The sequence below is a fragment of the Callospermophilus lateralis genome, chromosome 18, assembly GCF_048772815.1.
Source record: "Callospermophilus lateralis isolate mCalLat2 chromosome 18, mCalLat2.hap1, whole genome shotgun sequence".
In the NCBI taxonomy this organism is placed as follows: Eukaryota; Metazoa; Chordata; class Mammalia; order Rodentia; family Sciuridae; genus Callospermophilus; species Callospermophilus lateralis.
In genome coordinates this window covers 50,458,147-50,476,342 of record NC_135322.1, presented here as the reverse complement: position 1 = coordinate 50,476,342, position 18,196 = coordinate 50,458,147, and the positions used below count along the sequence as shown (strand labels likewise).

At 40.3% G+C, this 18,196-nt stretch overlaps 1 protein-coding gene across 4 annotated transcripts; it reads right to left on the bottom strand.

Annotated features, from left to right (window-relative positions):
* Positions 1–664: 664 nt before the first annotated feature.
* Zfp90 (ZFP90 zinc finger protein) lies at positions 665–16,994 on the bottom strand. Of its 4 annotated transcripts, none has more exons than XM_076837747.2 (5): positions 16,824–16,994; positions 16,491–16,557; positions 9,352–9,478; positions 8,916–9,011; positions 665–724 (listed from the first exon to the last, which is right to left on the bottom strand). In XM_076837747.2, the coding sequence occupies exons 2-5, from the start codon at positions 16,521–16,523 to the stop codon at positions 714–716; spliced, it is 267 nt and encodes an 88-aa protein (XP_076693862.1). In that variant the 5' UTR covers positions 16,524–16,557; positions 16,824–16,994; the 3' UTR covers positions 665–713. The 4 variants fall into 4 exon arrangements, with proteins under 4 accessions (XP_076693862.1, XP_076693859.2, XP_076693860.2 ...); XM_076837744.2 differs by lacking the exon at positions 665–724 and adding an exon at positions 849–4,564; XM_076837745.2 differs by lacking the exon at positions 665–724 and adding an exon at positions 849–4,564 and having other exon boundaries at positions 16,881–16,994.
* Positions 16,995–18,196: the final 1,202 nt, after the last annotated feature.

The window sequence follows — 18,196 nt, the reverse complement described above, 5'->3', positions numbered from 1 at the left end:
GCTACTACAGGAGACCTCCCATCACTAATAACAAAAATCAGACTCTAGGAAGCTCTAGGCCTTCACCTTTACAGCCTAGATATTCAAAAACAGTTTCCTTGAGCCAGGCATAGTAGCACATGCCTGACTCAGGAGGCTGAGGCAAGAGGATTGCAAGTTTGAGGCCAGCTCCAGCAATTTAGTAGGGCCCTCAGCAACTCAGCAAAACCCTGTCTCAAAAAATAAAAAGGGGAGGGAATGTAGTTCAGTAGTAAAGCACCCCTGGGTTCAATCCCCAGCATACCCCCACCACTACTAAAAAAAAAAAAAAGTTACCTTGAAAGTTTAACTTTGAAAAAATTCTAGCAAAGGATTCTGATTGATTTGCCCCTAAAAATCAGGACTAAATACCCTCATGCATATTTATCCCTGATTTAGGTCACATGCCTGACTCTAGAAAAATTACTGAGCTCTGGGGACACACTGATTTGTGTTCCTGTGGTCACTGAGGAGGGATTGTTACAAAAGAAGAAAAGAAAACACTGGGCAAAGACAAGGGCTGCCACAGCATCTCTAACCAGGAGTTGTGAGGATTAAATGAAATGATGGAAGTGAAGCACTAAGCACAATGTCTTTCACACACTAAACATAAATAAATGATAGCTACTATTAACTTACCTGGCTGAGAAGAGTTTATCAGTTAATCCCTTCTTCTTGATGTGGCATCCTTTATCTTAGCCAAGTTCTGAAAATTGAAAAAGACAAACTGACTCCCATTCAACTCAGAAGGCAATTTATTGAAAGAATACAATCATGTTACAGAATGCATTTCACATAGCCCTAAAAGGCTGGATATTCATAAGTGTACCGTGCATGACTGCTTGTATTAGGAAAGCCCTCTGCTCAATTAGTCACTCATCTGTCCTTGGCTTCCTCCCTAGGGAGTCAATGAAGATGTGCTGAGAATCGATGGAGAATCAACTTTAGATTTAGACTTGTTCCACACATAAACTAGTGGTCTCCCTCTGGGTCTTCTGGAACTGAGTTTTTATAAACTTCAGTAACAGTGAAGCAGCACTCAATTGGTTACAATTCATGGGATTCCCTCCAAGCAGTCCAATATAGGGACCCCTTATCCCTCAGCACAAGTTTCTGACAGGCATCCTAACCACATGGTCAGAGAGGACCTGACTGAATTACCCATCATCAAACTATGTGTCAACACAAGCATGGCTTTGACATTGTGTGTGCTAAGCAACAAGTGTCACAGAAAAAGGTTTCTTTGAAGGGCTAACATCTAGAAAAGGCAGATTTACTATGGAATGTCCTATCCATCTTGATTCATAGGTGACACACTCATTGGGCTTCACATACCACATTTCAACACTCATGCTTATTTATCCCTGAAAAAAAAAATGATGAACACTGTTTAAGAGCTACCTCATTGAGGATGAGAGAAGGGTGTTGACTCCTGCCGTCTGGCACACAAAGAATAAAGTATGAAGGGTTCACCATCATCACCACTCATTTCACCCCTCCCTGAGAATCATAATCAGGGCTAGGAAATTTGCTTGTCTTGCAGGGGAATGACTCTTGCGTGAAGGGATCGATGTCCACAGTTGCTTTCAAATTTGTCTGCACTACCGATGTTAACCAATGAAGGTTCTGGAAATTCTTTTCAGAAAACTTATGGGAGGCACTTGAGGCCATTAGGGGTCAGAGTGGGAGATTAATATTTAGCTCAAGCTTTTCAGATGGAGAAACACCATGCAGCTAAAACAAGCCGATTTTTTTTTTGTAATGGCAAAATATTCTTTCGCACACACAGTGAGCCAAAGCATGCTGTTTCTCTGAGTCAAAAGACAGAATTTATGGCAACAGGTAACTGGTTAACTGGACTTATGCAGTGTAAAATTAATTTGGAAAAAAAATCTGCAAGTTGGTGTTGTTTTCCCATTGATCTGCTACAGGAAACTTGGGACAGGATTTTTTTCATGGGAGTGCAATGAAAAGTACAATAAAAGGACTTGCTAGTTCCATAAAACTGGCATGTTAGCTGAAAGTATAATATAACCAGGAAAAGGAAAAGTTACCCATAATTCAACTATCTAGTTTCTGTTAACACTTTGGCTTGTAAGCTTGCAATGTTTGTAAGTTTGAGACAAATTTGCATACTTTGTTGTCTCTTATGATTTTAGGAATTTCAAAGTGCCCAACCAACCCATGGGTATCTATTTTAAAATTTATTTTAAAGCCTTTTGAATTTCAGAATACCCTTTCATAGTAGCAATGCTATGGAGCCAAAGACTCAGGAAACCTCCATTCTCCAATCAGCTTTGTCATTATAGGATGTACCATCCTATAATGCACAAACCACCTCAAATCTTTGGCTTTCAGTACTCTTCATCTGTACAATGAAGTGGTTGGGCTAATTACCTAATTCTTTAAGTGGTAAATTCTTGGAGGTGGAAATGGTTTCCACAGAGAATTTTATGTAACAACTGCAGTTGAGAGCAACTGTCAAGCAATGTTTAAAATAAGTTTTGTCATTAGTGTGGCAGTTTTTGTGGGTGTTTTTGTTTTTGTTTTTTTAAAGGCTGTAAACAGTGGAAGTTACATGTCAAGCTGTCAAAGTTGGTGATCTGAATACTCATATTAAAAGCTTTATAAAGTCCAATGTGTAGGAATATAATTTCCAAATGGCTATATATGTTGTTTGTAATTTTTCCAAACACCTCTAATCACATATGAGAATGTAGTTTTTAATTTATTGTATAAAATTCTGTCTAGTGCTAAATTTTCTCCACACACATCATACAAACACACACACACACATTACATTCTTGAACTTTCTCTCCAATAAAAATCCTTGAATACTGAATTGGAACAGTATTTTAGCTAAAGCTTTCTATATATTCCTAAGTGTAGGGTTCCTACAGTTTATTTCGTGTATGAATTCTCTGGTGCTTTGTAAGTGCTGAGCTTCGACTGAAGTTTTTCCCACATTCCTTACAAGCATATGGTTTTTCTCCAGTATGAATTCTCTGATGATCATGCAAGTTGGTTTTCTTTCGGAAGGCCCGCCCACATTCATTACATTCATATGGTTTCTCTCCAGTATGAGTTCTCTCATGCTGAATAAGAGATGAACTCTGACTGAAGGCTTTTCCACAGTCAATACATTCATAGGGTTTCTCTCCAGTGTGGGTTCTCTCATGTTGGGTAAGTGATGAGCGTCGACTGAAGGCTTCTCCACATTCATTACATTCATAGGGCTTCTCTCCAGTATGAATTCTGTGATGCTCTATGAAACTTGTACTTCTTTTAAAAGCTTTCCCACACACATTACACTGATAAGGTTTCTCTCCAGGATGGGAAACAGATTGTTGACTAAAGGCCTGCTCACAATCATAGGGATTCTCAGCAGTATGGATCCTCTGATGGTCAGTAAAGTCTGTAATGTGACTGAAGTCTTCTCCACAGTCATTACAATGGTAGGATTTCACTTCAGCCAGTAGATTTTCATCTTGAGTAAGAGATAAATTGTGCTTGAAATCTACACTATAGTTATTGCTTTGGTAAGGTTTGCCTCTCTTATGAATCCTCATATGCTTATAAAGGGATGGGCTCTGACCAAAAGCCCTCCCACATATACTACATTCAAAAGGTTTCTCTCCAGTATGAGTCCTCTCATGCTGGACAAGGGAAGAACATCGACTAAAGGCTTTCCCACATTCCTTACACTGGAAAGGTTTCTCCCCACTATGAGTGACCTCATGTTGAGTGAGGGATGTACCATGCCTAAAGGACCTCCCACAGAGATTACAGCGATAAGGCTTTTCTCCAGTGTGAATTCTCTGGTGTTGAACAAGGGAGGAACTGCGCTGGAAGGCCTTCCCACAGAGACTACACTGATAGGGTTTCTCTCCAGTATGAGCATTCTCATGCTGACCTAGGGATGAACTATGCCTGAAGGCCTTTCCACACACATTGCACTCAAAGGGTTTTTCCCCAGTGTGAATTCTATGATGCTCAATAAGCTGTGTCTTCCAGAGGAAAGTTTTCCCACAGTCAGTACATTCATGGTGTTTCTTTCCAGGATAAATTCCCTGACCTGTACCATTGGGGAAATTATCTTCTCCTTTATGAGTTTTCTCATGTTTAGTAAGTGATGATCTGTGAATAAAGGCTTTTCTACATTTATTACATTTATAGGGTTTCTTTTTTGCAAGGATATTGTTCTGATTAAGCAATTCTCCATTATGTCCCAGATTGCTTCCAAGTGTTTCACATTCACTAGGCCTTATGCTTGAAGGACTGTTCAGTTGTGGAACCAGGTCTGTGTTCAATCTAGAGTCTTCACCAGATTTATTTTGTGCAAAACTTCCCTCTGGTGGGATTTTCTTCTGGGTAGATGCTTCTGGCCCCCGATGTTTCCTCCAGTTTTCCTGATGCCCCTCTAACTGGCTACTAATATCCCAGGGGTCTTCTATTGTGGCATGTGAGAAATCATCTGTGCTGTGGAATACTTCAGATATACCCTGCGGCAGATTTGATGATTTGGCTTCAGGCCTGGTCTTCCAGTCTGAAAGAAATGCAAAGTGCAAAAGTTCCCCTAATTCTTCCTGTTAAAACCAACCACTGTAATAGAAATGAGGAAATGAAAGAGATAAATTATACATGATTGTGTTTTGAAAACAGTCTCATAGTCTGTGAAGATCCAAAATGAGGAAGGGAAGAGTTAGGAGAGGTGATAGTGAAAACTATAGATGTAGAATATGTGGTAAGACTATAGATGTAGAATGTGTGGTAAGACTATAGTGAATTAGGAAAGCCCATATAGGTGGGCTTGTTAATGAACAAAGGAAAAAGTGAGTATGAGTGTAGGCATAGATATAAATGTAATAGGATCATAGTCCATCTTGTAGGATCCTGTATGCTTTACATGTTTCCTGTCCATTTTACAAACAACCACAAAATCTACCTTCCTACTACATTCATTTCATAGTTCTTTTCAAGTCACCTCTGAAGTTCTGGGTCTCCAAGTAGTGCAGAGAAAAATCTTCAGTCAATGAATATCTGACATACTTGAAGATCAAGAATTATAATTTACAAACTGAGAAAAAGTAGAATTTCAAGAGGCATTTTTTTTTTTTGGTACCAGAGATTGGGCCCAGGGGCCTTAACCACTGAGCAATATCCCCAGCCCTTTTTTATATTTTATTTAGAGACAGGGCCTCCCTGAGTTGGTTAGGACCTTGCTAAGTTGCTGAGGCTGGCTTAAAACTCGCAAAACTCCTGCCTCAGCTTCTTGAGCTGCTGGGATTACAGGCATGCACCACTGCACAGCAGTAAATCATCTTTGTCCTTACCACTGGGGCTACAGTTTTAGTGTAGAGCTCTGATTCTATATTAATCACCTCTCTTGACCAAAAAGGATTTTTTTTTTTTTTGGTTAGCTATGTAAATGAATCTCTAAGTCTGTTTTTACTTCAGAATACCAATAACAGGGAATTAATTAATTTCTAGGTTCTAAAAAAAGCAAGCTTTTAAAACTAAGGAAAGGAAGCTTTCTGCCCTTACAAATGGAAATTTGTGAATACATGTGTCAAAACCATGTGGATGGTACATAAAAGAGGTAAACATTTCATTGTATGTAACATTTTCTTAAAAAAAACAAAACTCTAGTTAATGATATGCATGCTGAAGTATATAGTGATGAATTGTACTCATGCCTGCAACTTCCTTGGAAGTGCATCAAAAAGTGGACCGATAGATAGATGAACAGATATGAAAAAAGATTTCGTTGTCCTTTACAATAAAAAATTGTAAAGGACAACAAATGTGATAATTCTGGTAGTAGGTATATTGTGTTCACTGTACTTTTTTTCAATTTTTCAATATATTTTACACTTTTCATAATGAAATGTTGAGAAGGGAAAAAACAACAACTAAGAGCCACTAAACCTCAAATTCCTTACCCTTCAAGAATCAATTCTAAATTCTTAAGGCCTGAGAATGCTTTGTATTTTCTTAGAATCCTTATCAGTGGGGCATTCAAGAAAGCTTATTGAAATTAAGGAAAGAGAAAGTTTTCTCCCTAGCCAGATTCTATAATAGTCAATCAAATAGACAGTATATACAGAAATATAAATAAATCTGAGTTTGTATAGTGGAGAGGACAGAACTTGTATTTGTGACCAGGGAAGAAATAAATATATTAATGTATATCAGGTTTTATTTGAATCTGAACTCAAAGAATAGATGGCTTTGGGGAGGTAGAACATACTCCCTAATGAGGGAAAGCATATACTATTTATAAGGGGAATTGCTACTTTGCCCATTATTCATTTCAAACAAAGGGGAATTTGTTTTAGTAGAAACAGAAAGGTAATTCTAGAAGATATTATAGGGAACTTTTAAATTAAGGGAACTTCGGGAAACTTTGGTATATATACACAATGGAACATTACTCAGCATTAAAAGAGAATTAAATCATGGCATTTGCAGGTAAATGGATGGAGTTGGAGAATATAATGCTAAGTGAAGTAACCCAATCCCCCAAAACCAAAGGCTGAATGTTTTCTTCAGTATAAGGTGCTGACTCATAATGGTGATGGTGGGGGGAGCATGGGAGGAATGGAGGAACATTAGATAGGGCAAAGGGGAGAGAGGGGAAGAGAGGGGGCATGGGGGTAGGAAAGACGATGTGATGAGATAGACATGTATGAGGACGTGCGAGGACTCGAATGGTGTGAAAATACTTTGTTTACAATCAGTGTCTTGAAAAATTGTGCTCTATATGTGTATATGAGATGAATTGCATTCTGCCATCATGTATAACAAATTAGAATAAAAAATAATTTAGTAAAAAAATTAAAGGAACTTATGTTTTCTTATAATGAGTACAGTAAATAAAAGGAAAGTTTTGTCAGACGTGAAAGATTTATGAAGATAATATATTAAAAACCAATATGGTCGATGAACTGATGAACAGTTAAACAAAATGTGGCATATTCATACAATGAAATAACTCAGCATAAAAAGAAATGAAGTATTTATATGGGCTGCAGCATGCATCAACCTTGAAAACACTGTACCAAGTTAAAGAAGCCAGTCATATATTATATAAATCTATTTATACAAAACGTCCAGCATAGACAGAAAGCAGATCAATGGCTTCCAGGGGCTGGGAGGAGTGGAGAGTGGGCTGTGAGTTGCTAATGGGTTTCTGGAGTGATGAGTTTTTTGAGGGTGATGAGCACATTCTAACGTTTTGCATAATATAGTATACAACACAGTAGTGGTGTTTACACAGCTCTCTGAAACACACACACACAAAAACACTGACTTATATGCTTTGAAAAGGTGACTCTTACAGTATGGGAATTATATCTTGATAAAGCCATTGTTTTAACAATTCAGCATGGATTATAAAAAGAAAAGACAGTGAGAAATTCTACCTGTGAATTATAGTATACTATCTTAGCCCAAGGCATAATTTAGGATGCCACCAGTGGAAGTTAAGAGACAGGGAAATTGAAGATGCTTCACAAAAGAGGAAAATAACCTGGGTTGAAAGAAAAAAAAAAACAAAAACTGATTATTGTGTCTGGCCTAAGGGATCAGAAAATCCAGTGGTTTCTAAGAGGCAAAGGCAGAAATGAATAATGGGCAAAGTAGCAAAATGTGCTGACTGGGGATGGAAGATCATAAAAGATAATATGAGCTCCATGAGACTTCCAACTGAAGGTCCTGTGAGAAGGAAAAAAATGACCAGGGTACAAGTAAGGAGGATTTCTGGATCCACAGCATAGAATAAAGAGCTGCAGCTACCATAAAGGCAGGCAACTTTTTAGAAAGGTCACAGAGAAAGAAAGCAGAGAAGGCTGAAGATTCCTAAGTGGCTTCACTTGGGGCAAAAACAAAAGACCCTGTTACAGTAAGGATGTTATGTGTTCTCCAAAGGCCCATGTATTAAAGGCTTGGTCCCCAGGGTAGAGCTATTGGGAGGTGATAGAATCTTTATGAGATGGGACCCAATGGGAATTCTTTAGGTCACTGAGTAAAGGCCCTTGAAGGGGATCATGGGATCCTAGCCTTCTCCTCTTTCTCTTTTGCTTCCTGGCTGATGAAGTGAGTGATTCCACTTGACCAAACACTCCTGTCACGATGTGATGCCTTGCCACAGACCCAAAGCAACAGGGCTAATTGATCATGAGTGGAACCTCTAAACCTGTGAGCCAAAATAAACCTTTTCTCTTTAAGTCAATCACTCCAGGCATTTCATTACAGTAACAGAAAGCTGACTACCACAGACTTAAAACCCATAACCCCACCCCACACACAAGCCAGGAGACTGGGAAAGGATGTACTAGAGGGATACAAAGGGAGGCAATGAATCCAACCAGCATAATTACAGAATGGAAGCAAGATAGTGTTGCTCCTAAGACAGGTGTTTAAGGAATGTGGCCAGGGAAAGGTGTCTAGAAGCAGGTTATAAAGAAAAAATCAAGGCTGAGGTATTTCCTACAAGTCCATAGCATCCAACAGTGAAAACAACAAGACAAAATAAGGAGGAGATATGGAAGTTCAATTTATGTCTGAATGAGTAAGAAAAAGGATTGCTACATAATGAAGGTAGTCTGAGAATACCCAAGGAAAATATAATCTAGCAGGCAGATGCAGGATAAGGCAGAGATAGTATTTCTGAGCTAGGGTAAAAGGCTACTTTAAGAGAAGAAAAAGGGGTACCATTTTCTCTTAAGACCTACGTTCAGGAGAGGTATCAGTGGAGAAGACAGACATGCATAGATGTCACTCAGAAGATGGCTTCAGCTTCCTCTGCAGGTCTAAGAGGTTCCTAAGCTTGCTGATGGTGCCCCCTCCCTAAGCTTGTGCCGCTGTCTGCACAAGTAGAATTCTCACTCATTTACCTGAACAGAAAGGCCTTTGGATTTCTCCCTCTGATATCCATGGCTCTTCTCCTTGCTCCAATTTGAAGATCACTTCTGGCTTGGAAACTTGATACCCTGCTCATGGGTAAATACACAAGATTTGGGTGTTTGTGCAAGGACAAAGAACCCTCCTATAATCAGTACTAGTCCTTGATCCTCAGGAACTCTGAAGGAAAAAAAAGGTGCAACTTAAGGAGTCATGCAATCAAAGTGCCTATTTCCATTTCTGCAAATAAAGACTTTTCACCTAAAGAGAAGGCTCAAAATCCTAGAAAGGTGAGTCCTAAAGGCATGAATAAGCTCTAATCCCTGGACACCCTGCTCATAGTTACCTAGACTATGAGCACCACACCCTTAGCAACTGAGAAAGGAAAGACCCGCCAACAGGAGGGACACCAAGGGAAGTGATTCTTACCAAGAGAAACCAGGTGGTTGTAGTTCTCCAGCATCACATCCCTATATAAGTTCCTCTGAGCAGGGTCCACATGGTGCCATTCTTCACGGGTGAAGTCCACAGCCACATCTTTGAATGTCACTGATTCCTACAAGATCACATTCCTGCTCAACTAGGGATCAACCCTACAAATGTTCCCATGGCAATACTGGGAACATATGGTGGGATTTATTAGAAGCAGTAATCATGTGTTTGCAATGTTGGGTTATATATGCTGTCAATTATATAACTCTACAAAGAATCTAGTATATCTGTCAAGAAAGTCATGAGGGGCAATTTGTCTTATAACCCTATATCCCTACTTAGCTATCTTCCTGTTTTCCTTCCAAACTAAGGCTGTTTATAGAATCACCGATTCCTTGTGGCCCAATTATTTCTGCTGTTACAAAAATTCAAATACAGTGGCAAGTAAAAAATGACAGCCCTCTTTCACCCCCACAACTAATCCATCCCATTTTGCTTTCCAGAAGCAATTGCTCTTAACAGTTTGGTATATACATTTACAAGTCTCTTGTCCATATTTTACACATACATACAGAAGTTATGTTTTATGACTTTCACATTAAAATTCTACAACCTGCCTTTTACATTTGACTATGTATCTTGAAGATCTTTTCATACTAGTATATATAATTTCACCTTATTACTTTGAACCATTTCAGCACTCTGTAGTATAGCTGTTTCACTGCCTAAAATCACAATACCTTTATTATATTTATTGATTTTTATGTGGTGCTGGGGATCAAACTCAGTGCCTCATGCATGCTAGGCAAGTGTTCTACCACTGAATCACAACCCCCAGCCCTTCACTGTCTAAAATCAATAGTATCCACTATATTAAAAATAAAATCTAAGCTCTGCTATCATGCACTAGGCTGTAGTTATCCTGATCTTGCTGTCCTTAACTACATCAAGCTTATTTGTTAAGTGTAAAATACACAAAAGATTTCAAAGATTTAGTACCAAAAAAGTCAAATACCGCCTTAGTAATTTTAAAGTATTAATAACAGAAATGATACTATTCTGGATATATTGGGTTAAATAATATGTATTACTAAAATTAATTTTATCTGCTATTTTTCACATTTTGAAAACTAGTAAATTAAAATAACTACACAGATATAGCTCCTATTTCTTTGGGACAATGTTGTTCTAGATTATTCTAGATCTCTGCTTCAGTTCACCCTTTTCCAGGCTACTGATTCGTCTTTCTCAGACTTTGCCCTTCTGCCATAACACCTCATATTTCTACCACATGGACTCTGCCCTAATAATATATTTTCTTTTGTGTCACCTTGCCTTTGTACATCCTATTCTGATCACAGTGTACTTTCTTCCCTCAGCTATATGGCAAAAATTCCCAGACATCATTCTAGAACAAGTTCAATTTTCCCTTCCTGTGTGGAGCTTTTCCAGAACTTCCAACCTCCATGTCTTCCTCCAGCCTTTAGTCCACTTCTCCACTTCAGAATTACTGCCATCTACTCAAATTTTTCTCCCTCAAGAATTTCTCATACTTCATTTCAGAATCACCACCACAAGCATTTTGAGAGTGAATAGAATTACCTGGGAAACTTTTATCTAAATTGCCTGAGACCTTGACAAGCATTTTTAGAAGTTCCTTAGGTGGCTGGGCATGGTGGTGCATGCCTGTAATCCCAGTGTCTTGGTAGGATGAGGCAGGAGGATAGCAAGTTCAAGGCCAGTCTCAGCAATTTTAGCAAGGCTCAGCAAATCAGTGAGACCCTGTCTAAAAATAAAAAAGATATAAAGGAGTGGAAATGTAGCTCAGTGATAAAGTGCCCCTGGGTTAAACTGCCAATACCAAAAAAAAAAAAAAAAAAAAAAAAAAAGCTATCAGAATGTTTCTACAAATGAAAGTTAAGTTAAGCATGTCTCTAAAATCTGGCAGAGATCTCTTTCTCTGAGAGCTATTTCACTAAAGAATACAGATGAAAATTTTTCAAATGGTATTTTGAAAGAATTATCTACTATAATCAAATGGGATTATCCAGTATTATTTATAATAGTAAAAAAATGGAGAAACGATTTAAATGTCTTAAAAGAAATGTCTAGGGCTGGGGTTGTGGCTCAGTGGCAGAACACTGCGTTCGATCTTCAGCACCACATAAAAAAATAAATAACAAAATAAAGATACTGTGTCCATGTATAACTAAAAATATTTTTTTAAAAAAGAAATGGCTATGTAACTTTTAATACATTCATGCAAAACAATATAATACTGCTATTAACACTGATAGAAAAAGATAAATCCTCATAAAAATGATATAAATTTTTATTTTATTCTTTTTCAGTAGCAGGAATTGAACCCAGGGGCACTCACTATACCACATTCACAGCCTCCCTCCACACCATTTTTTTTTTTTTTTTTTTTTGGTACTACGGATTGAACTCAGGGGCACTCAACCACTGAGTCACATCCCCAGCCCTTTTTTGTATTTTATTTAGAGATAGCGTCTCACTGAGTTGCTCAGTGCCTCACCATGCTGAGACTGGCTTTGAACTCCTGATCATCCTGCCTCAGCATCCCCTGTGGCTAGAAGTACAGGCATGTACCACCGTGCCTGGCTCCCCACACACCTTTTTTTTTTTTGAGACAGGCTCTCATTAAATTGCATAGGGCCTCACTAAGTTGCTGAGAATTTACAATCCTCCTGTCTCAGCTTCCCTAGCTTCTAGAATTACAGGCATGAGCCACTGTGTCTGGCTGAAATAAAAATTTAAATGTAATAATTAAAATGTTTAAAGGAAAAAACATGAATAGAGAGAAAAGAAGGAAATTCATCAAATCACTAATACAGAGGCACTAAAGAAGAGGGATCACAAATGCCTCTTTTTCTATTAAAACACCATTGTATTGAAATTAATATCCAGAATATACAGAGAACACCTAATACTCAACAAAAAAAACAAACAATCCAACTGAAAAAAAAAATGAGCAAAGGAGAGCTACAATCCCAGCTATTTGAGAGGCTGAAGTAGAAGGATCACATTTGAAGCCAGCCTGGGCAACTTTATGGAGATGGTGACTCAAAAAGGACTGAGGATGTAGCTCACAACTAAAGCACTTGCCCACCATGTGCCTGCCAAGTCTTGGGTTCAATCCCCAGCACCACACACACACACACACACACACACGCACGCACGCACACACAAGAAAAAAGCTTGAATAAGCATTTTTTCCACTGGGGATGTGGCTCAAGCGGTAGCGCGTTCGTCTGCCATGCGTGCGGCCCGGGTTCGATCCTCAGCACCACATACAAACAGAGATGTTGTGTCTGCCGAATACTAAAAAATAAATATTAAAATTCTCTCTCTCTCTCTCTCTCTCTCTCTCTCTCTCCCTCTCCCTCTCCCTCTCTCACTCTCTCTTAAAAAAAAAAAATTAAAAAAAAAAAAGCATTTTTTCCAAAGAAGGTATGCAAATGGCCAATGAGTATATGAAAAGATGCTCAACTTCATTAATCATTAGAAAGTTGCAAATCAAAACTACAATGCAGAAAGTATAAAACTGCCACTGGGGGGTTAGTTGTTCTGAATGTTCACTTATTATACCCACCTACCTCAAGATTACTCTGAAGTAAGCAATAGAAAGGAGGAGTCAGATGGCCCTGCCCTTCAAGGGCTCAAAGCCTGAAACTGATGGGGGAAAACACACCACTCCATACTATGTAAGAACAGTAACATCATAGGCATGCACAGCTAGTTCTTCTAGGAATGCACAGAGGGAAGAGAAGGTGTATTTGACCTAAGGCTTAAAGACCAGCTCCACTTCTTAGCTCAGAAGGAAGCTGGGAAAGGAATAGAAGGAGCTCTAACATTCTTGACCAGAAATCATCCTAACCTGATCAAGAAGTGGCTTGACTTCCCCTGATGGCCCTGAAGCATCTTGTCTTGAATTTGGGTGACATAGACCACGTTTTCCTGGGTCTGGTCAACTAGATGATCTAACCACAGAGCTGTTAGAATCTTGAGTCAGCAGAGACCAGTCTTTGATCCCTCCCCATTAAGTTAAAACTCTCAATCATTTCTTACTGTTTTGGTGAATGGAAAACACCTTTTTATTTTCCCTAACTGAAAATGTAGTACACATATAAAGAAGGAGAACACGGATGCAGAGTGTTTACACTGATAAAGCTACTCACAATCCTAGAGGCTACTAATTCTAAGAGCTTCCATCTCTTCCGTCTCTGCTCCCATTCCCTCCTACTTCAGGTGGAGACACTCTGGCTATTTGTCAACTACACCTACCAAAACACCTCTAAAGGAGCTCCAACTTTCAAACTTTCTCCTATGACTCATCAGTCATGGCAATATTTAGAGTTATACTAGCTCCCTGCCTAAAATCAGTTCCAGCTATACTGGTCTCCTAGCTGCTCCTTGAATAAACCAGACACATCCTGCATTAGGCTGTTCCCTCTAACCACTGCACTCTTCCCCTAAATGTCTGCATCCTTAATTCCCTCACATCCTTTAAATCTGGTCAGATGTCATTTCAGGAAGGATAAGGTTTACTTTAGCCTTGCTATTTAAAATTGTACCCCTACTGGGCATGATAGTGCTTGCCTGTAATCCTACCACTTGGGGGGTGGAGGCAGGAAGGTCACAAGTTCAAGGCCAGCCTTAGCAATTTAGCAAGACCCTCAGCAACTCTGCAAGAGCCTGTGTCAAAATAAGAAATAAAAGGGCTGGAGATATAGCTCAGTGGTAAACCACACAAGTTCAATCCCCAGTACCCACCACCCCAAAATCTGTACCCCTATCACAAGTCCCCTACCTTCCCTCTTACCTTTCTCTTTTTTCTATGAAACTATTCTAGAATACTATAAAATGTACTTAGTTACTGAATTCTTCCAACTCTCTTCTCTTTCTAGAATATAAGGTCCATAAGAACAAAGTCCTTTATAATTGTGTTCACTGAAGTATCCCAACTGCCTAGACAAGTGCCCAGACATATAATAGGGGCTCAATGATTTATCTGTTGAATGAATAAATAAATGAGTGAATGGGTTATAAGACCAAAAATAAAAAAGTACAAGCTCCTTAGTGTCCACTTGCTGCCTGCAGCCCACATCTGTTGTCACAGGTCTTACCTCTCAACTCCCCTAACACACAAAGTCAGTCAGCTCTACTTTTACCCCCCTTATTTTCACCTGCTTAGACTCCATTTCTATTCATAGGTGGCATCTCCACTGATTCCTTTCCACAGGCAGAACTTCTTATCTTCTCCCTGAATTCACAGCAGTCTCTGGACCTCTGCAACAACAAGGGACTCCACCTCTCTTGTGCTATACTTCTGTGTGAGACTCTACCCCCACTCATCTTTGCACTCCCCTGAGGACCATGCTCAAAGAAGGAAAACCACTGATAAAGGAAAGTTCTGCCTAAAAAGCCCCACTTAGGGCCAGTGTTCTGTTCTTTCCTGTCCCTCATCTCCAGTCATCACCTGCAGACTGAGTTAGAAAACTCAAGAGACCATCAAAAATTCCAGGAAAATGTCACTAGCCAGAGTGCTTGGGAAGTATAGCTCTAAAAGTAAAGTTTAAAGAGGACTTAAAATTCACTGCTTAGAACACATAGCCACTGTCACCATTAAAAAGCCCTCCTACAATATTGATAATTTGTCACTTGTAGGTTGAGTAGTGTCTGAAAATAAGAAAGAGAATTTGTAATTGGAAGATAATCTGCTATTCCTAAAATATATCATTTATATTAACAATGCTTAATAGACACCCATTCCAATTTAATAACCACTTGTTTTCTTAAAGATGAAAATGCTCTTTGGCAGGAATAACTGTTACTATGAAATTAATTCTTCCTTAATTGTTGTTACTCACTTTTAAATTACTAATTAGCTTATTTATTTCATGATAATCTATTATTTCTTGGTGTATTTGATTCATTAAGACTGTCATATTAAAAGCCTTGAGTGTAGTCTCTATCCTTAATGTTCCAACTTCCCTTCTTAATACATGCAATAAACATTTAGGTTTCTAAACAAAGGGGGGGGTGGGAAGGAACGCTCCTTCAGAAAGAGCCATCCCCCAGATGAAATATTAAGCCATCCTAATTCTTAGCCTACAGAGGAAACACTGAAAAGGTGATAACAATGATTACTCAAACTAAATAACTATTTCTAGTACTGTCATAAGGCTCATAAAACAAAATTAAACAAGCAGTAAAAGAACACAGGTGTATTTAAGCATACTCTGTGTGCTTAATTTAGGGTAAGCTTTTCTTTCTTTTTTTGTAAATGGCTTTTAAAGGACATTAGTAGTTGGTACGTTTTTCTGGATTGATCTTGATTGTCTCATATACCAACATAATTTACAATTTTTCCTTAATTCTAAAGAGTATGGACTAAAAGATCCAGATAAAACTGGATATATTTTTCACCAATATACTCTATGTAAATTAATGGATACTCTTGAGTTGTGATGTTTCTAGAAAATGCACTCTCTGTCACAAGAACAAATGGGTTCACAAATCAGCTTCATATTAATTAATTAATATGGAGATGCGTGTGTGCACTATCAGACCTTTGTTAAAGCAGAAAAGGCCACAAAAAAATCTCGGGGCTGGTTAACTCTGGTGGTTTTTGTTTTCTTTTGTTGTTTTTGGTCTTGCCCAAGAAAGCCCCATCACCAACCTCTTCCTAGTCATATTTTGATCAGGTTTCTTTGGCCCCTGATGGGCTTCTGGATCAGAAGGGGTTCTTCTCTTTTCACTCACTGACTGTCACTTCCTCTTCTACAATTTTCTATCTTGTCACCCCACCCACTCCATTCCTCATTGACAGAGTTCAAAGAACTAGCAATGAGGACTCGGGACTTCCCAACACATTTAACCTTAACTCCTCTCACAGGATTGCACCACCGTGGTCTCCTCTAACCCACAGTGCCGCCAGACTTTTGGGAATCCCTCCCCACAGGCTCTGGACATCCTGGGACTTTGCGTGCCTGGGGCTCGGAGCGGCAATCGAGCCAGGAATGGGAGTCTCTAGAACAATGACTGTTCCAAAAGCGCCCCAGAGCACCGCTGGATGGGATGCCCCGGGAGGTTCGGAACCGGCGGCTCACCTGGGGCGCGGCCATCGGAGGCCTGGGGGCCATTTCTGCCTCTGCGGGGCGGGCTCCTGGACAGCGGCTGCGGAGAGAGGACAGCGCGCACTCACCAGGCTGCAACCAGGGTCCCCACCCTGCCCGCCCCGCCTCCGCCCGCGCTCCCAGCCACTTCTGCCCGGAGGGTGGGGAGGAGGGCGGATCCCGTCAGGGCCAGCCGCACCTCCTCCCCCAAACTGGGGCTAGGCGGCTTCTCGGACAACCCCCTCCAGCCACGCCCAGTCACACCCGCAGGATGGTGGGCGAAGCCCAATTGACACCCCTCAAACCCGTGAGAAGTGTTGCGCCGACCCGCGCACTCCGAATCAGCGCCTCCAGGGGGCTCAGGACTTGTGACCTCAGGCCTACCCAGGGCCTCAGGTCGGCCCTCGACCACCGCCGCAGGCTCTGTTCTCTCCAGGTCTTTTCTGCAGAAGGGTTAGCTGCCCAAAGCGGCCTCCGCCGCAACTGGGCTGGACAATGGCCGCAGCGGCGGGGTAGAGCCAGAAGTGCGCCTGCGCACCCGGAGCCTCGCTCCCGCACCCCCAGAGCCGTGGCGGGCACGTGAACTACACTTCCCAGAGGGCCTCGCGCGCGGGCCTCTCAGAGGCCGCCCCTAAGACTCCGCGCCCCCTGGTGGGGACCGCAGTGAGGGCCAGCGGGCCGGGCCGCGTGGATTGAATGTTGGTGTGTCCTTTTAGTGACTGAGCCTATCTAGTGGCCGGATACAGCTCTGGCGCCTGCGGTTGAGGCAGACAATAAAGACGTAAAACACAAGATAATTTCGGGAGAAAGTGAGGCCAAGTTAGAGCCTGGGGAACGTTGATGCTTCGATGCCATCTTCACCCATGGGTCACTACCAAAGTTTGGACATCCTGACCCCCTAGACTACATCTATAACTAAGATACTATTTAATGATATTAAAGGAGAGAAAAAGGAAATTTCAGATAAATCCACGACCTCCTGATCGATGGCATAAGCAAACTGCTACTACCTGTTACTTCATTATTTGATCTCCTATTACTCAGGATTTTCTGCTTGGGATAAGCCTTAAATAGTGTAAAATTTTAACACAAAGATAGGTAGACTTTTAGATGCAGCCAATGGGTTTATATAATTACTTCATATATCATAAAAGTCAGTCTCAATTTCCTAGACCTAAACTGGAATTCTTTGGAGCATCACATACAAAGTAGAAAGTGATTATACCTACGTGTTCCTGATATATTACTTTATCGAGAGTGTGTGCATTAAAAAAATATGCTTTCTTCCATTACTCCCTGAATATATGCTCTGGAATTAGCAATGTAATGTTCTGAATTAGTAATTCAGAAATATGAATTAGAATGGTCTGGGGTGACCTAAATCAATAATTTAGTAACTTGGATTTAAGGAGGCAATTACAGAGAGAAAAGAATACCAGGCCGACGGGACCCCGGGTGCAAAAGTCCTCCGGTGGAAATAAGTTTGATTTGTTTTAGAAACAGTTGCCTAAGGCAGCTGTAACAAAGTGAGGGATGGGAGAGTGGGTGGAGAAGTTAGGAAAGCAGGTAGGCTAGGGCTCCATCAAGTTTTGGGGGGTCATGATAAAAAAAAAAGAGTGTGGATTTAACCTTGAGTGATGGGAACCACTGGATTAGCAAAACAGTGGAGTTGTTTATTACTGTGAGGGGATAAGAAGACC